This window comes from Medicago sativa, chromosome 8 (assembly GCF_051527215.1).
Source record: "Medicago sativa cultivar Bolivia chromosome 8, Bolivia_mono, whole genome shotgun sequence".
Classification (NCBI taxonomy): Eukaryota; Viridiplantae; Streptophyta; class Magnoliopsida; order Fabales; family Fabaceae; genus Medicago; species Medicago sativa.
Genome location: NC_140756.1, coordinates 31,603,206 through 31,624,017, shown reverse-complemented (window position 1 = coordinate 31,624,017; position 20,812 = coordinate 31,603,206). Strand labels below are relative to the sequence as shown.

At 34.6% G+C, this 20,812-nt stretch overlaps 2 protein-coding genes and 1 pseudogene across 2 annotated transcripts in view; 2 read left to right on the top strand and 1 right to left on the bottom strand.

Moving 5' to 3' along the window:
• Positions 1 to 19,393, top strand: part of LOC146898427 (putative choline kinase 2) — a 33,055-nt gene extending 13,662 nt beyond the window's left edge. The window contains exons 7-8 of the mRNA XM_085732670.1: positions 19,002 to 19,102; positions 19,230 to 19,393. Of these exons, the coding sequence (XP_085588796.1) occupies positions 19,002 to 19,102; positions 19,230 to 19,367 (239 nt within the window). The 3' untranslated portion in view covers positions 19,368 to 19,393. The remainder of the gene's footprint in view (positions 1 to 19,001; positions 19,103 to 19,229) is intronic.
• On the top strand, positions 1,634 to 4,570 carry LOC146898429 (receptor-like protein EIX2). The gene has a single exon (XM_085732668.1). It carries the CDS (start codon positions 1,667 to 1,669, stop codon positions 4,325 to 4,327), a length of 2,661 nt encoding a protein of 886 aa, XP_085588794.1. The 5' UTR covers positions 1,634 to 1,666; the 3' UTR covers positions 4,328 to 4,570.
• Positions 12,132 to 17,260, bottom strand: LOC146898428 (uncharacterized; annotated as a pseudogene).
• Positions 19,394 to 20,812: the final 1,419 nt, after the last annotated feature.

Genomic DNA, 20,812 nt, shown 5'->3' with positions numbered 1-20,812 from the left:
GAATAAATAAAGTTTCAACATGTGACGAGAAAACCCAAACATAGAGAATTCCCAAGTATCACTAGTTTTCTATATTATTTTTTAAGAAATCAAAATGAAATATATTAAAACGGTCAAAATTTCCTAATCAGTACAAAAAGAAAATAGACTAAAGAATCAAGATACAACAACTAGAAAACCAAAATGGGAAAACAAACAAAAAACAATAAGCTCAAACTAGGTAACAAGTCCCAAACAAGCAACCGGGATATGCCACTATAGAGCTGAAAATCAAAAGACAAAACATTGGTTTTCAATTTCAACCATGATAAGGTTCAAAATTTAACTTTGTAGACAACATGATGAATCAAAACCTGATTATGCTAAAAAATGAGAGAATTTATTTCCTTCCATGTAATACACACACCAGCTAACCTGATCAAATAAAAAAATAGACAGTAATTTCTTTGAATAACCTCCTAAAAAGATAGACCGATTGTGTCCATCGCTAACTATTGGTGAACCAATACAGAGACCATCGAAGACCGAACAACTCCGAAAAAGATGATCAACACTTGTTCATCATTCACCCACCTGAATAAAGAATATCATTTGGTGCTATCACTCGACGTCGCTGTTGTGAATTCGTTGTGAAAAAAACACCAATAATAAAACTTGATGCGTGGAGCAAATTAATACCAAGCAATCAAATCAAGCGGGTGACAAATATAATTCAAACAAAAATAAACAGCAAGAGATAAAGGAAGAAGGAGAACACAAGAATCTGTTTACCCAGTTCGGTCTAATGATGACCTACTCTGGGGGAGAGAGCAGCTCTCCGTTCCACTATAATGATATGAGTTTCTTTACAAAGAGATATTGAGTTACAAGAATCAGTCTTCAAACCTAATTCTACCCAAGTCCCAGCCTCTTCCCGTGACCAAGAGACTCAATCCTAATAGTGCTTTGTTCAAGGTGAATCAAAACAATCCCAACCCTAGTGTTTGTTGCCAAGAGAAATTCTCTATAAACCCTAGTTTGTATGTTGGCTTCTAAACCCTGTTTTTCTACACACATAATCATCTGATACAAGGTTTAATGCATTTGAAAGGAGTTTTATAAAAAGATAGAAATAAATTATTAAGTGGGTCCCAGTAATAACTATATATCATTAAATTTTAACAATACTTTATCCATTTATTCATAATTATATAACTTTAAAATATTGGATTAATTTCATTATAAACTATAAATAACCTGTTAACAACAACCAAAAAACCAATTGATACTCCACAGGGGTGTGCGGCCTATAAACAATGCATCCAAGGTAAATTTGTGAACCACCCAAAATGACCTGGTCTTTTTATTAGATAATATTTTGCTCAAAAAACAAATTACAAAGAATTATTAACAAAAAAAAAATTACACAATGATAATATAATTCATCAATGATAAGTTGAAAAAAACAGTAAAAATATTATCAGTAATATATTTTACCTTTTTTTTTATAAAAAATGATGAAAATATATTATCAACAATTTTCAAATAATAATAATAATATAAGGGTCTCCCCAAAAAGGAAGCCAAGGTCGTTAACCCAACTGACACTCCATATGTGCCACCTATATATAATGCATCCAAAGGTAGACTAATTACAATATCTTAAACCTTCATATCTAGTGATAACATGGTGAAATTTATCTCCTCCCAAAATGTACCCCTCTCTCTATTATTTTCATTTGTAATCATATTAAATATAGTAATATGTGAGACAAATGCTTCTTGCAACCAAAAAGACAAACAAATACTCCTTTGTTTTAAACATGGACTCACCAATCCATTAGGCATGTTGTCAACATGGTCCAACATTGAAGATTGTTGTGAATGGAGAGGAGTTCATTGTAACATGAATGGCAGAGTCACAAATATCAGCCTCCCTTGTTTCACTAATGATGATTTCATTATTGGGAACAAAAAGAACAAAACGCATTGTCTGGCAGGTAAATTTCATCTTTCTATATTAGAGCTTGAGTTTTTGAACTACTTGGATTTGAGTAACAATGACTTCAACGCTATACATTTGTCGTTGGATTGTCAAAACATGTCATCAATTAACACTTCTTATGGGAGTGGAAACTTTTCCAATATTGTTCATCTTGACTTGTCTCAAAATGAGAATCTTGTGATTAATGATTTGAGATGGCTTCTTCGTCTCTCATCATCCTTACAATTTCTCAACCTGGGTTATGTTAATCTCCAAAAGGAAACACATTGGCTTCAGATATTGACCATGCTTCCTTCACTTTCCGAGTTACATCTGAGAAGTTGCTCACTTGAAAGTTTGAGCCCCTCTCTTCCATATGCCAATTTCACTTCACTTGAATACCTTGTTCTTTCTGGAAATGATTTCTTTTCTGAATTGCCTATATGGTTGTTCAATCTAAGTAGTCTTTCTTATTTAAAACTTGGGGGAAATAGTTTCCATGGCCAAATACCAAAAATTTTAATGAATCTTAGAAAATTGGATGTGTTGAATTTGGAAGACAACAAGCTGAGTGGAGCAATTCCTGATTGGCTTGGCCAACTTGGAGGTCTAAAACAACTTGTTCTCTCTTCTAATTCATTTACTAGTTCTATTCCTGCTACTTTGGGGAATCTGTCATCCTTAATATACCTTGTTGTTTCCACAAATCACTTGAATGGAAGCCTTCCTGAAAGTTTGGGCCATCTATCAAATTTGGAGGTGTTAGGTGTTGATGAAAATCCTCTATCTGGAGTTCTGTCTGATAGAAATTTTGCCAAGCTCCCAAATTTACAACGTTTGTTGTTTGGTTCACCTTCCTTTATCTTCGATTTTGATCCCCACTGGATTCCTCCTTTTAAACTTCATGGGCTTGTTTTGCAGTATGCAAATCTTAAACTTGTTCCATGGTTGTATACACAAACAACTCTCACTAGTCTACGGATAAACTTCTCCTCGTTTAAAAATGTATCACAAGACATGTTTTGGAGTTTGGCATCTCATTGTGTATTTCTCTCTTTAGGCAGAAATAACATGTCTTGGGACATGTCAAATGTGTTGTTGAACTCTGAAGTTGTATGGCTGGTTGAAAATGGTTTGAGTGGTCGCCTTCCTCGATTAACTTCAAATGTGATTATTTTTAATATATATGGTAACAATATGTCTGGGCCCCTTTCTCACCTCTTATGTCATAATATGAAAGAGAAAAGTAAGTTGGAGTACTTGGTCGTCTCTAGTAACCATTTATCTGGAAGACTCACTGAATGCTGGGTAAACTGGAAATCTCTTATTAATGTTGTTCTAAGCGGTAATAATCTAACAGGCAGGATTCCACACTCAATGGGTTCCTTATCCAACCTCATGTCGTTGCATATTTATAATACTAAGTTGCATGGGGAGATACCAGTGTCATTAAAAAGTTGTCAAAAACTCATGATTGTTAATTTTAGGAACAATAAATTTTCTGGAAATATACCAAATTGGATTGGACAAGATATGAAAGCTCTTCAACTAAGGTCAAATGAATTTAGTGGTGATATTCCTCTGGAAATATGCCAACTATCTTCATTATTGGTTTTAGATCTTGCTGATAATAGATTAACAGGAACAATACCTCACTGCCTACATAACATGACCACCATGATTTCCAATAATGCTTCAGCAGATGATACATTTTTTATTACAACTACAATTGTCGCAGGTGATAGATTTCCAATCACTATTCCACTACTTGTAAAAGGCAATGACTTGAACTATCGTAAGTATATGCATGCCATTGATCTTTCTAACAACAATTTGTCCGGTAGAATTCCTTTAGAAATATTCAGGCTCACTGCATTACAATCCTTAAACTTGTCACAAAATCAATTAATAGGAACCATATCAGAAGAAATTGGCGACATGAAACAATTAGAATCCCTTGATTTCTCAAACAACACACTCTCAGGAGAAATTCCTCAAACCATGTCTGCTCTGACTTTTCTTGAGGTATTAAATCTCTCATTCAACAATTTGAAAGGTCAAATCCCATTAGGAACCCAACTTCAAGGCTTTACACCTCTTAGTTATATGGGCAATCCTGAACTTTGTGGAACTCCACTCATTAAGAAATGCAAAGATGATGCCCCTGATGAGGACACAAAAGTTATGGCAAAAGAAGAGGAAGGATCCGAGCTAATGGAATGTTTCTATATGGGTATGGGAGTTGGATTTGCAACAGGCTTCTGGATAGTTTTTGGTTCTCTTTTATTCAAGAGGACATGGAGGCATGCTTACTTCAATTTTCTTTATGATGCGAAAGACTCGTTTATGTCAAGATGGAACTGAAGTGCACTCTTTCACTCGAAACTTTTCAATATGGTAAGCAAAACCAGTTTATTAATTTTGATGTGTTTTAGTTTACTTATCAACATCACAATATTTTTATCGTAAAAGCAAAACATCACATTCTTTGTTCCTTTAAAATGCATATTTAATATTTAATATTAATCTAAGTAGGCTATTATTGCTTCAGAAAACTTTTTGGAGAACAAATTTATGTACCTTAAAAGAAATTACATAATTTTTTTTTAGAAAAAAAGCAATTACATATTTAAGTTTGTAATAAAAAAATTGTAAGTCACAGACTCACAACAATATATCTTTTCTCAACTTTTACTTTTTTCTCGTGTAAGTATAAATTTTGGTGATTAGCACGATTTCTTACAAAATAATCTCGTAATTTTTTTCCCTCTGTTTTTAGGGGGTTTCTTACAAGTGTAAAAAATATTATTTTTAAGATAATATTTACCTTTTTTATTTGTTTAACAAGTGCAAAAGGGGCACTAGTATTCAATACAAAATTTGAACTTACGAATGTAAGTACGTAACTCACATCCTTCTTGAAGCCTCATAACACGTATGATAATTAAGTACAAATTCCATGTAAAAAATGATTATTCTGAATTTGGGGACAATCAAAAGACATTTAAATTAAGTGCATGGAATTTTGTACTTAATTATCATCACATGGTTATAGTACATGTAATTTTTTTAAGATAACAATTTCTGAAGTTATTATGACTATAATTTTGATGTCTTTTTATTGTTTACAAAATTCCATGTACAAATTCCATGTCTTTTGAGAACAACTTTACGCACTAAAAATCAGTTCGATGAACAAATATACGTGATGATAATTAAGTACAAATTTTGGTGATTGACATGATTTTTGACATAAAAGTATTAATTGGTGTAAATTTTTCAAGTTTGACACTTGATATGTGCGTGTACGCGCACTACATTACTACACCCTTCGGTCACTATTATAAACAAAAATCTATATTTTAGATTCATTCAATCGATGATGTATATGGTCTTTATTATAGACCACATACATAATTTAATAAATGAATCTAAAATATTGATTTTTGCTTATAAGAGGGTGTCCTTGAAAATACAAATTTGTAGTAAGTTGAATCCATGTACTATACTAGTAAGCGAATACAATTAGGCAACTCATACATGTACTATACTAGTAAGTGAAAAGATGGTAGGATGGTAAAAGAAATTCTCAAAATATATTTGACAAAAATAAAACAATATCCAATCCAATCAATCCAATTGCTATAAATAGATCATGTACAAATCAGGTTGAGGCACCTCCTAGGGGAGCAAAAGTACGACCCTCTTCGGTTCGTGTTCTCCGGTCTTCCTTCTTGATTTTGTGCAAAACTACGAGTGACTTCCATCTCTGGTATGTTTACAGACATCTCTGCTCATAATTCATCTCAGGGGCGGATCCAGACATTTGGTACAAGTAGGGCTAAAATCTGACAAACACTTACGGTGGCTACCGAAAAAAGCAAAGCAACCTTCAAAATCTTATGAATTATAGCAAATGTGTCGCACTTGTTTGTTTCCACAAGATTTGCACAAGGTTGTTTACTTGTTGTTATTATTCTTGACATATTGGGTCTTATTTATAAGGGGTAATAACTATTTTGGTCCCCAAATGTGTAAGGAGTAACCATAATAGTCACTCAATGTATCAAAATTTTAAAATAGTCCCGGATTGTTCACTTTGTTAGTCACATAACATTAAAATAATTTGTTAAAATTGTCATATTAGTCCTTCAATATACTTATCTATTGTCACCTCAAAGACTATTTTAACTAATAAAGTGCAAAATTAGAGGCTATTTTAAAATTTAAATACATTGAGAGACTATTGTAACTACTCGTTACACATTTAAAGATCAAAATAACTATTGTCCTTATTTATATATAATAAAAAAAATATGAAAATTGAATGTGTAGCTTTAGCCACACATGGACCGTGAATGGATCCGGCCCTGTTTCATCTTCATCAAATTTAGGGTTAAATAGCTATGATATATATTTAGTTTTATACAATTTATCAACAAAAAAAAAATGATCATGGAGACTCCACAAAAAAAATGATCATGGAGACTCCACGATTGAACAATTTTTTTTGTTTTTGTCAAGTAGCCTATTGGCTAGAATTCACCTTTTTCAAGGTGAATAAGTGGGATGTCCGGGGTTCGAACCCCGACCCCTGCATATAATAATGTATGTCCCTGCCAACTGAGCTATGATCACGGGACCACGATGGAACAATTTAATGATGATACATTAAAATTACAAAATTAACAAAATGAATTTCTAAAATTTAAAAATAAATTAGTATATGTTATTTGCAAGGATGAGACTTAGTTCCCGATATTCCCAATATTTGAACAAACCCTGATCAAAGCAATCCATGAAACTTAAAAAAAAAAAAAAATAATATCAAAACTTAAGTATTATTCTCAAGAAGAGCAAATGAATAACTTGATCAAATTTGCCCTTGGGGAGTTCCGGATTATATAATCCGGAATGAAGCAGTGCACAGAACTGAAACAGATTTGCATGTCATTGTGGTTTTTATCATTTTTTTTTTCAATAAATCATTATATATGTTTGTATAAAAGACAATTAACTTAAATATTATATCAAAAAATGATTATATATATATATATCATTATACCAAAAAAAGTTGAATTTATATCATTACACATTTCACCCTAATGATATACATTTCAACTAAACTAATGATATATATCTAATCTATGGCGCCGAAAGATCAATGGGACTGCCATCCACTTCAACCTTCACACCAGGAGCAGGACCAGCACCAACCCTCTCATCGGGATCAAGATTTTCAACAATGTACAATTCTTCATCATCTTCTACGACCGCTACACCCGTCGCCCGACTTAGCTCATTATAATCTGCCATCCGGCTGACATATCTATCGGGCCAGGTGTCTGCATCCTCTCGATGGTATTGTCTCCATAGAGCGGAAGTGGGAGGAATCGGACAACCAACCTTCAATTTCAAGGCCATAAAATGGTTGTCATTCACATATGCCAGACATATCAACGGATCGATAGTTGGAGGCGGCGGTGGACCACATAGAGGGAAAAAGGTTTCTGATTTCCCAATAGACAACACAACAACCGTTTGGCTGAATTTCTGTGCGATGAGGAACCCCATATCTAGCATTGTCATCCATTTATCCGGTGGTGCATTGCCAATACCGGAGTAGGATAGAGCGTCCAAGACCTCGTTATACCGCCTATCATCATTAATCATCCTCCGATAGCGGTCATTTTCTACACCGATAAGCTCTTTGTAAAGGTTGTACCGGACTAATACGTGATCATCAACAGTTAAGTTACGTAGGACCGCAACTGCTCGGAACCCACAATGGCCATCACCGGGTACATCCGTAACCTTTTCAATAAAGCCATGCATCCAAATTGGGATTTGGTCTTTGTGTGGTATGCGGACTTCAACGGGTGATGTCTTCTTTGGATTTTTTGGGATTGGCTTAGGAGGAGTAGGAGACATGTTGCTTTTCCGTGCACTCTTTCTACTCGTACCTGTTGACAGAGAGAGGTTACTTTAAAGTACCTCATTTGTGTAGTTGGTTCATTATAGTCCTTTTTGTGTTTTTTATTGGTTTCACTTTACGTTATTTTCCAAGTTACCAATTTTAACAAATTTTATTATTATTTTCATTTTAGTCCCTATTCTTCTTTTATTTTCATTTTAGTCCTTTTTGTTATTTTTCTTTTTTAGTCCTCCAATTTCTGATAATTGCACTTTAGTCCTATAGTCTTTATTTTGGCAGTCCAGTCCTTGTATTGTTTTTGCAGTTTAGTCCTTGTCTTTTAGATAATTGCAGAACAGTCCTTCAATTTCCAAAAATTGCAAAAAAGGTCCCAAGTCAGAATTTCAAGTCCAAGGCCGAGCCATTCAGTCCAAGTCCAGGTGTCACCATTTCATTGGGTCACAACTACACATGGCAGACTATAAAAGGCCACCTAATCAATGCAACATAGGGAACACCATTCATTTTCTGCCAACTCACACAAACACAATCTCATTTCCCTTTTCCAGAAAAACGGATCAAAGTCCCAAATTCATATGAACTTCATCAAGAACACATGAACCAGAAACCCTAACCATTTCCAATCTCATCAATCTCGAACAAATTCATCACAAAAACTCATCAATTCACAACAATTTTCACACTGATTCATCACAGAATAACCAGAATCTCAGAATTCACCAAGAACACAAAAGAACAATCACAAACCCTAACTTTTCCAGAACCACAAATTGAACCAAATTGAAGCGAATTTCGTGAAGTTCTCAGAGATTCAAATCTGAATCTTCATCATCGAACCAAAATCACTGCAATTCCAGCACAAATTCGTCACCGAAGTGACAAATTCATACGATCACAGTGTTCGAATTTGAGAAGAAGAGGAATCGAAGAAGAAGAATCAAACCGGTGAAGAAGAAGAAGAAGAACACCGATTTATTTTCGGTTCAACTATTTACCAGAAAGCTTTCTTGTGAATCTTTTGTTCGAATCTCCGAAGCTCGAAGAGGTAAACCTTCGAAATCACCGCTTATTTTCCAGCTTTCAATTGCATGAGTAGTGTTCTTCACTAATCGGTGTAGATCGAACAAATACGAAGGATCTTGCTTCAGAAAACTTATTGAAAGCTTTTGAAAAAAAAACTTTGAAACCGAAGGGTCTGGATGTAGATCTACACCGATCCAGTGAATATTAGGAAGAACGAGTTAGGTTTTCAAACTCAGATGGAAAGAACGAACACACCAGTGTAAAAAGTTTTCAAAAGCAGTCAAGAATGAGATTCCGACGCGGTGGTTCCGTCACCGGAAACCTAACCGTCGCCGGAACCTTCATCGGTGTTCTTGTTTTTTCCAGAAATTCGTGAGGTTGAAGATGAAGGTTGTAGAGAGAAGTGAGAGCTTCTCTCACTAAACAACAACGAAGAGAGAGAAAGAAGAGAGGAAATGAATTGGACCGGTGTTCTTGTGCTTTTATAGGCACTTGAACCGGTCCGGTTTATTTCTGGTTTAGCCTTCCTTCGTTCCTAGCCTTTAGATCTAGGGTTAATGACGTGTACGTCGTGGATTTGCCTGTTCTGTGTGTCTGCTTTCTCTTGCTGTGGTCTGCGTGTTTTTAGCCTTTAGATCTAGGGTTTTGATGGAGTTGGATCAATCCAACGCCTCTGAGGCGTTTGGATGATCCAGATCCATCAATAACTGTGGGCTTGGGCCTTTTTGTGCTGGATTTCGTTCTCTTGTCATATTTCTTGCTATTTTAACACTGTATGTTGATAATTACACCACTGTTTTACCAAAAACCTTTTAAAAAATTCCTAAAAAATTGTTCAATGATTTTCTTGATATTTTTGATGAATCTTGATGTGTTTACATGTTAGGCATTGATCAAAAATATAAGGAAATGATTTGTTCTTTCTTAATTCAATTCCTTTTCATTTCTTGTTAAAAATCTTGTTAAAAATTTCTAAAAAATCTTGTGGACTTTCTTGCAATCATTTTTTGATACTTAAGGCTTGTTTCTCATAATATTTTGACATGTTAAAAATGGATAAAAATATAGGTGAATTTGTTTGTGATTTTTGGTGCCTTTTGTCAATGTTTGTGAAGTTTTTTTGTATGGTTTGATCCCAATATTTTGTCTCATGATGATTGATACTTGATGAATAAATTTTGTGATATGTTTGTCTTTAGTTTAGTGTATTTGGTACTGTTTGTGATGTATGGTGTTAGTTTCTTGTTTTACAAGTCATGTAAATAATTGTTTGTGAAAATAAAGTGCCAAATGTGTCTAAAAATATATCATAATTCTTGACTTGAATATGTTCTTATAATTCTCACATTATTGCTGCAATAAAACCTTTGAAAAATTGTCATGATATGAGGATTATAGGTCATATACTTGTTTTGATGTTATGATAAATTTTAGGTATATTTTGCCACTTTTATGTTAAGAGTTTTGTTACTTTTTTGCAAGTTTTTTTTAGTGTTTCTTTTGCTTATAATTTCTATTCTATTATGCCTTATGCTACTAACCCTCTCATTTCATGTTTCATTCATCCATAAGCATCTCATCCTCCATCTTATATGCTTAGCTTTTGTTTCTTGCACTTTAAATTTTGTCAAGACTTAGTATGTATAACCTAGGGTTGTTTTGTACTTTATTTTATGCAATTTAAATTCTTGCAAGACCATAGCATGTAAACTAGGGCATATGTAAAGGACAATGAACTTTAATGATGTACACCGACACATGCACACACATCACATGGATACTTTAGATGTATGTTTAGGGAATGTATGCTTTAGATGTATGCTTAGGAATCGCGATACTTAGAAAAATTCCCTTTTCCAAAAAATGTGAACGACTTCACTCAAATAATTTTCCAAAGAAACCTTGGGATCAAAATCCCATTGAATTTTCCCTTTATTTTCTTAAACAAAAACCTTAATGAACTTTAATCATACTTAGACCTTTTTGCAAAATAACTAATCACACCTCACATTTTCCAAATCTTATGCCCTTGAGGCCTCTCTCTCTTATTCTTCAGAATTCCATTTTCAAAATTAAAATCAACCAACAAAAACAAAAACATTTTTTTGGAAGAGAACTACATGGAGTTTGATCCCTTAAAAGGGTATGTAGGCAAGAAGTCAAAGCTTCTCCAAGTCCAATAAAACAAAAATCCAAACACATTCATCTCCCTCCAATTCTTAAACTAGCAAACCCATAGGTGTAAATAATATTTTCAAATAGCATTTAAAAATAAAGCGCGCGCGCAGAGAGTAAAGACGGCTCCTATAGAATACTATAGTCGTTGTGGGTGCCTAACACCTTCCCATAACGAAAACAACTCCCGGACCTCGATTCTCAAGGGTTTTTTTCTTATTTTTCCCTTCCCAAGAAAAAATGAGATATCAAAGGTTAAAAAGGTTCAAACTTAATCAATGTTTGACACCCGAAAAACCAAGACAAAACAATTACAGAGGGAGAAATTTTGTTCTTTGGTCCCAAGATATCCATATAAGCAGCGCTGCGCCACTAATACTTTCTGGATGACAAAATCAATTTCATAACGTTTCTATGCAATATCATTTGAACTCTATGTAAAAGGTAGCAACTTGTGGTGTTAAGAAGTGAAAACTGCCAAATGTAAATTGTATAAAAACATGTGGATTGTAGAATGATTTTTTTTTTTGGGTAATAATGTTTTCATGTGTAGTAAACAACCGAGATTCAAAATGAATTTTCAATTTAAATAAAAATAAAAAAAAAACCAAATTTTATAAAACTATAAAAAAAAAATAATGCTTTGTGGCGGAGTCGATTGAATATGGTGTCGAACATGGTAGTTAAAATCTAGAGTGTTACTTTTCCCACCCTATGCATTTCCTAGCGTGCCCTATTATTTTCCAAATTTGCCCTCGGGGAGTTCCGGATTATATAATCCGGAATGAAGAAGTGCACAGAACTGAAACAGATTTGCATGTCATTGTGGTTTTTATCATTTTTTTTTTCCAATAAATCATTATATATGTTTGTATAAAAGACAATTAACTTAAATATTATATCAAAAAATGATTTTATATATATATATATATATATATATATATATATCATTATACCAAAAAAAGTTAAATTTATATCATTACACATTTCACCTAATGATATACATTTCAACTAAACTAATGATATATATCTAATCTATGGCGCCGAAAGATCAATGGGACTACCATCCACTTCAACCTTCACACCAGGAGCAGGACCAGCACCAACCCTCTCATCGGGATCAAGATTTTCAACAATGTACAATTCTTCATCATCTTCTACGACCGCTACACCCGTCGCCCGACTTAGCTCATTATAATCTGCCATCCGGCTGACATATCTATCGGGCCAGGTGTCTGCATCCTCTCGATGGTATTGTCTCCATAGAGCGGAAGTGGGAGGAATCGGACAACCAACCTTCAATTTCAAGGCCATAAAATGGTTGTCATTCACATATGCCAGACATATCAACGGATCGATAGTTGGAGGCGGCGGTGGACCACATAGAGGGAAAAAGGTTTCTGATTTCCCAATAGACAACACAACAACCGTTTGGCTGAATTTCTGTGCGATGAGGAACCCCATATCTGGCATTGTCATCCATTTATCCGGTGGTGCATTGCCAATACCGGAGTAGGATAGAGCGTCCAAGACCTCGTTATACCGCCTATCATCATTAATCATCCTCCGATAGCGGTCATTTTCTACACCGATAAACTCTTTGTAAAGGTTGTACCGGACTAATACGTGATCATCAACAGTTAAGTTACGTAGGACCGCAACTGCTCGGAACCCACAATGGCCATCACCGGGTACATCCGTAACCTTTTCAATAAAGCCATGCATCCAAATTGGGATTTGGTCTTTGTGTGGTATGCGGACTTCAACGGGTGATGTCTTCTTTGGATTTTTTGGGATTGGCTTAGGAGGAGTAGGAGACATGTTGCTTTTCCGTGCACTCTTTCTATTCGTCCCTGTTGACCGTGTGTGTGAACCCTGTGGTTTTTGCTCTTGGGAGTCAACAATCTCCCATAGGGAAGGGGACCGCCTTGTCGATCGAATGCTTTGCTTATCTCTCTTTGGAGCTCCTTTGGTGGTGACCTTATATGGCGGTGGACGCATAGAGGTGGTTTCCTGTAAAACAAATTGTCGGAATTGTTCTTTCAAATGCACCTTCATGTTGTAATCGGCGTCCTTGAACTGGGCCTACAATGTGTAAAAAACTGTAATTATTGTTGTTGATGGAAAACAGTCAGAAACATGCATTCTGTGACTATTACTGATGCCTTCCGGATTATACAATCCGAAATACATAAGGTAATACGGATTGTATAATCTGGAACTTCACGATACACCCTTTGCATGAGCCTTAAATGCACTTGCATGGGGCGTAAATGCTACATTTCCAGATTACATAATCCGGAATCCATCGATTATATCCGGATTATATAATCCGGATTTCACCAGAACAGAATACAGAAACAGAAATCCTGGGCAGAACATAAACTAACATAGTTTTAAAAAAAAAATACCTGGAGAATATCCCATTCTGGCAATAGAGAGATGTCTTCTTTTTGAAGCTTCGGGTCAACCTCGTACTCGAACCCCAACCTCTTCCAATGGGTGTGAATTTCTTCCAAACGAATGGCGGTGCCGTTCTTGATCTTCAAAGCTAGCATACATGCACACGGTAATCCGTATGTGATCGAACTCAAACAACCACATCTTGATTTATCCGTACCAATTTCAAGTCCTTTATTGTACTCCACTACGAGATGATGCAAAGCTTACATGTTTGTTAAATATGAAGGTTGAACATGTCCCTCGATGTCCCTTGATGCGAAACATGATATGTGAACCTATTTGGTTTGAAATTCGGTAAAATGAAAGTATTGAAATGACCCTTGTCGCGAAAATGAAATGTTAGCCTATGTGGTTAGAAGTTTGATAAACAGTGAACTTGTCCCTCGATGTCCCTTGATGCGAAACATGATATGTGAACCTATTTGGTTTTATATTCGGAAAAATGAAAGTATTGGAATGACTTTGTCGCGAAAATGAGATTTTAGCCTATATGGTTAGAAGTTTGATAAAGGTTGAACTTGTCCCTCAATCTCCCATGATACAAAACATGATATGTGAACCTATTTGGTTTTGTATTCGGCAATGTTCCGGATCAACCTAGACCATAACACCTTGTCTTTGAACCGATGTTCAAGCATGATAATGCTCGTCTGAAACGAAGCATGTATTGCGGTATGTTGCAACTCTAGCATGTCATGAACGGATTTCCAGTTTGTGCTCAAATCACCCATACTACTACTCAGATACTTTTTCAACCGAGCGTGTGCAGATTCAACTCTGTTTGTTGTAGTATTTCCCATATGAAGGTTTTTGTCAACCCAAAACCTCACAAACTTCTCCTTAACCGGATCCAAAATTGTCTTTTCAACATAATCCAAAAACTTGGGAAATTTTGCGCATACAACTTTGAACCGGGTCCAATTATCAATATATGCTTCCTCCGTTTCAGAGTCCACAATATCCATCCATGCAGCCATCACAGTCTTCACTATCGAACCAGGCTTAATCGCTTGCCCATTCTTGCCTTTGAGACATGTCACTTTGCAATCCACTTTACACTTTGCTCTCACATTTTGTCCAATGTGATATGAACACAACAAAGTAGTAGCTTTAGGGAAAACCTATTCCACAACATTGATCAAAGCATTGTCCCGATCAGTGACAACTACTTTGGGATAGAGATCTTTGGAGTACAACATCTCACGACACCTCTCAAGAGCCCAATAAACATTGTCTTGCCTCTCAGACATCATATAGGCAAAAGCAATAGAGAATGTTTTCATGGTAGAGGTGTTACCGACAAATTCAAGCAATGGAAGACGATACTTGTTTGTCTTGTATGTGGAATCCAACACAAGCACCGTGGAGAACGTGTTAAACAACTTGATAGACTCTGGATGTGCCCAAAAAACATCACTGACTTCATCAGAATCATGATACTTCCTACAATGATAAACGTAACCATTATCAACCAAAGACTTCAAGAGATGTTGCATGTCATTCCTCGTACCCCTAATGGACCGCCTATACCTGTAAGTAGCATTATAAACGTGTTTGATGGTAGTTGAAGTGGTACGGTTCCTCTTCTTTAAGATGGTAAGCATTTGCCTCGGAGGAACATTTGATTCCACCATCTCTTCAAGGTGAACACGTTCATTTGGGTTTAGACGACCGGCGGTTTTATGACCTTTCAACACATCTGTCATGCCATGGTTGTGTTTACCATCACCAGCTTTGAGGCTCCACTCACCACCAGTCAACAAGTAACCTCTCAGCCTAAACGGACACTCGCATTTAACCGAACCAGCTATCTCACGCCTACTTTTTCTCTTGTACTCGGTGTATGAACCTCCCCTTTCACATATCAAAGTAACAAATGCGTTTCTTCCGTTGCCACCGTTATCGGATTTACTAATAACAGTGGAAAAACCAAGCTTCCTAGCTTTCTCCCGAACCCACTCCAACAAATCATTGCGTGTTGCAAACTTGTGTTTGGTGGTAAAATGTTCTCGCTGGTCAATACAAACAGCAACAACTGGAGGAATAGGAGGAGGAGCATCCTCTACTTTCGGGGGTGGTGGTGGGGGATTCTCGGATTTGACATTTCCGGAATCATGCGCATCTTGAAGTAAAAGAAGCGGCAACACAACAGGAGGTTCATTATGAGGTAGATCATCATTTGGGGGATCAACAGGAACAACCATGACTGAAAACAGTGTGAAACAGAGTCAGAAAATGAACACAGTTTCTGCACTGGTATACTCCGGAACACGTAATCCGGACCACATGAATGCAGTCCGGATTACATATTCCGGAAAAGTACTGCAAAGATCATACAACGTCATCAAATGTGAATCACCTAAAAATCGACTAGGGAAAGGTTTATATACACATTACCTTTGCATTCAGTCGAAAATGATGATGTTAACTCCCCTTGATGGCCAGATTTCTGCTCCAAACCATCTTTTCGCCCAAATGGAGTGTTTTTTAGAGGTGTGGGGAGTGTTTTTGATAAAGGTGGTCTGCTTCAGCTAGGTTCTGGAGAACTATATATACCCTAGCTGTCCGGATTACGTTTTTCGGAAAGAAACGACTACTTTTCCCGCCTGATTTAAATACAGGGCGTGCGGATTTCCCTCTCCGGAATACAACCATTTTGTCCGGATTATGTTTTCCGGATTGTATTTCACCCTGATCAAAGCCATGTTTCGCAAGTCCCATGGGTCAGGGTGATTTCCAAATCATTTCGGATTATATGATCCGAATATTGTCCGGGTTACATAGTCCGGATGAAGGGTATTTTGGTCAAAAAAACAGGGCGCGCGAGAAGGCTATAGGGTGGGAAAAGTAATACTCTAAAATCTATGGCTAGTACTTTAAATCTTACGATTTTACGATGTTGATCCATATCACCATGTTCCATATGCTAATTGGACTCCTAAATTGCTAGCAGACAGTGGAATCATCTCTGTGATAGGTGATGTAATCTGTTACGATGCTAAAACCATCTACAACAGAGCACCTCAAATTGGATGCTTAAATGGGTCATCTGTGTCTACATCGTTAATTTTACGGTAATACTTAATAAGCACCAATTTTCTCCAACCCAGCACCTCAATAGAAATTATTAAATAGGTACCTCACAAAGAATTTTATATCATTACATTTTAACAAAATTTATTTAATTTATTAAGATTTATTAAATATGACCAACAAAAAATGAAGAGAGAGAGGGTGCTTCCATAGCGACCCTTCTCCATAGGCACCCATATATTTTGCTCCACAATGGGGGATACTATTTAATGTGGTGCTAAATAGGTTAACTATATACCATTATGGATGGTCTAGGCTTCCTGGTCGGGTCACGCGACCTGGTTTCAATTAACACTCCCCTCAGATATCCATGTTTGGAAGTTTTTTGTTGTTTTTATAAAATTGAGTGGTTTTCTCATGTTTTGACGTTTTTAATTGCTATTAGGTGTGATTTGCTTCTGATTTTGCTACGATTTAAATTTTTATATAAATTTCTAAATGTGGTAGGATCTTACGATCCGTGTTACAATCCTATGATTTACAATCTTATGGACCCTTCCCCGATCTTACCTAGGATCCCGATTCTGAGATGGCTGCAAATTATCATACCGAAACTCCACATATTCTTGACTATAGTAAATATCCCGGTATGCAGTAAAACTTGTCATCATAATTTTCTTTCGTTATATCCCCATTCAAAAATTACTTTTATGTATTTGCGCTTCTCTTGATAGATTTGGAGGAACGTCAAAGATTTGTGCAGACATATTTGAGTTCTTCAGGTAAAAATTTAGATTTTGTATGTTAAAAGATTATGTTACATGGTTCATTTTATTTAACATTGCTAATTTAATTTTTGTAATTTTCTGTTTTTTATTTTATTTTTATTTTTGTTTTTTTTATAATAAATAGAACAATAATATACTGATACATGGTTTAAATTAGGCTTTACTACACATTTGGTCCGTTAATTAATTATTAGGTTTCGTTTTGGTCCTTTAATTAATAAAAGTTTCGTTTTGGTCTCTTCAATGTGATTTTGTTAGTCAATTTAGTCCCTCCCCGATAATTTTGAAAAAGAAACCGTTGGATTATGCAATTTTGTAGTAACTTAAAGTGAACCATCAACACTTAATATTTTTTCCTTTTCTTCTTCTTCCCCTCTCTTCTTCATCATCTTCATAGACCTTCATCAAAACATACCCAGAAAACCTAAAAAAAATTGAAATTCAACCTTATAAAATCATAAACTCACAATCAAATTTTCATTAAAACCCTTAAATGGATCTCTCCAAAAGAAACTCGAATTGGGCTATCTCAAAACAGAAGATTGGAATATTTAACTCTAAAACATAAATTATATTCAACAAACAATTCTGTCAAAGAAGAGAAATTCAATAATAAACAAAGTTTGTTAGAAATTTGAAAGTGAATTTATGAAAATAAAAAAACAACAAAAAACGATGAAACTGAAAAGCTAACTCAACTAAGTATTTTTCATTTTTTTTTTGACAAAACTAAGTATTTTTCATTATTTGTTGAGATTTGACGCAATATACTATTTGGACCGAAAAAATAAAAGAGAGAGGAACGTAACATTCTCCACCACCACAATTTTCATTTGTTTATAGTTTAGATTAAGTTTAGAATATTCACCACCACAGAGGAAAAAAAACATGATATTCACCGGTGAGATCAGTTTAGAATATTGAAACTTTTGTACTTAATCATGGAGGTACCATCTATCTCATAAAGTAGAAAAATATTAAAATTTGTTGGGCTATCCCTTAAATGTGAGTTTATGTTTTTATAAGGTTGAATTTTAGTTTTTTCTGAATTTTTTGTGTTTGTTTTGATGAAGGTCTATGAAGATGTTGAAGAAGAGAGGAGGAGGAAGACGAAGAAGAAGAAAAAAGATTAAGTGTTGATGGTTCACTATAAGATACTACAGACTTGCATAATCCAACGGTTTCTTTTTAAAATTAATGGGGAGAGATTAAATTGACTAACGGAAGTACATTAAAGGGACCAAAACGAAACTTTTATTAATTAAGGGACCAAAACGAAACCTGAAAATTAATTAAGGGACCAAATGTGTAATTAAGCCTTTAAATTAACAAAGAGCAATGCTATTTATCAAGAAAGATTTTATCAAGAATTCTTCAAGAATAAAGAATAGCCAATCACAATGCACTATTTGCCACAATTCAAGGAGGTGTGGCTGAAAAATAGGAAGTGGACAAATAAATCATCCAATTAAAATTTGCCAACTATTTCTTGAAAAATTCTTGAAGTTTTTTTTCTTGAGAAGTAGCATTTTCCATTAACAAATAGTGAGTATACATGTAACTTTGCAATTCATCATGCATATTTTTTGTTCTTATCATGAGTTGTAGGTTTTGAACACAGGAGAACAACCTAGTGATAATGAAGTGCAGCAACTACTTGATGAAATCGAAAAGTATACACTTGCAAGTCATCTCTTATGGGGCCTTTGGGGAATCGTTTCGGTATGTTTACTTTTTCACTCTAATATTTGTTATTCAAGTCTTAACCTTTACATATTTTGAACATAGGAGAGTAAACATTTTAACCTCTATTGTCTTATGTAAACTATCTTCACAATACATTGTTCAGGAGCATGTAAACAAAATTGATTTTGACTACAAAGAGTATGCAAAACAAAGGTTTCAAGAGCACTGGTCAAGGAAAAATCATCTTTTGAGCCCTAATGGATCTTCCCATGATAATGTTATTGCTGGTAATGGTAAATAAGTGCATTGGTACAATGGCATTAAATGTAAATATATTAGTTTATATTTGAAGCCAACAAAATATGACAATTATGTATATGAATGTTAGGGAATCATTTTAATTCCATTTACATCAATCGTCAATAAAAAATCAGCAAAGAGCCCTCCTATTTCCAGGAAGTTGAAGAAATTTTTTGATCTTGGTTTATTCAGATCAAAACACTAGAGCATTATATACTCTACTAGCCAAAGAAGTTCACATAAATCTTGATTATAAGAATGAACTATGTACTTGTCATGTCATACTAATTTATTTGCTTACATGACAAGAAGGCATAGGAAGATTATATGCATCATGTAAATTTTTATTTTTTGTAAGTAAATATTTGTTTTTTTTTTTGACAATCAAATATTTGTTTTTAATTACTATGTAATTTCAGTAACTAGTTTTTGAACCATAGATATGTACTCAAAGCTTTCCCAACTAATCATGTCTTGATCAACTAGGATTATGAGCTGGCTGAAATAGTTTTATTATTTGATAGGTTATGTTGTTTTATTTCAAATTCAATACGAAAAGTCTTTGCATTGTAACTAATGCAATTATGCAAATTGATTTTAAGGTCATTGTCATCGAAAAATGATAAAGGGGTTATATTCATATACAAATTTCTCAGCAAATTGTTGAGATGAAGAGATGAAAATTGTCTTATACTATCTATTGGAGTGCAAAAGAGGCGAAGAAGAAAGGGATATCAAAGGAAAAGAACAAATGAAATAAGCAAGTTGGAGATAAAAAACAGAGAAAATATATAAAAAGATAAAATGAAAAATGATGTTTGGATCAGAATTAAAGAGAGAAAAGACAATAATGAGGTAGAGACACTCAAGACTCGACCTTAGTCAACCCACCAAATAAAATGTTAAGGCAAAGAGATAAAGATTGTCTTATAATGTTAAGGCAAAGAAATAAAATTTTAATGTGGGAAAGACTCAAAGAAGAAAATGATATAAAAGATGAATGGAAAATGTTGAAAAGGGTCTCCGTAACATTGTTTATGGATCTTAATCAAAACTTCTTTCAGTCTTTTTATAAGAAACAAAAGTGTAAAAAAAATTGATCATTTTTATGAGAAACATTGACCAATTTTCAAATGTATTATATCTTTAATTTCATCTGTGCCCTTATATATTATGAACGAATATTAAAAGTAAGTTTTTTTTTTTTGGTACAAAAGAGGGCCAAAGGCCCTTTTTTGTGAGGATGACTATGAGTCATTATATTAAAAGTAAGTTAGTAGGATTAAAAGTAATTAATACAAGGGTATTAATGGAACTAATTTAAATTTATAGGAATATTAAATACAAATAACAATTTTCTAGATGTTTTTTTGGTCCGGATGATTTATGTATTTTTGTTTCTTTTAAAACGGATCGGGAGATTAAGCTTTTATGAAAATTTGTGTT

What these genes read in the sequence shown, in the direction of transcription:
- LOC146898429 (XM_085732668.1), top strand. Translation starts at nt 1,667, where the DNA reads ATGGTGAAATTTATCTCCTCCCAAAATGTACCCCTCTCTCTATTATTT.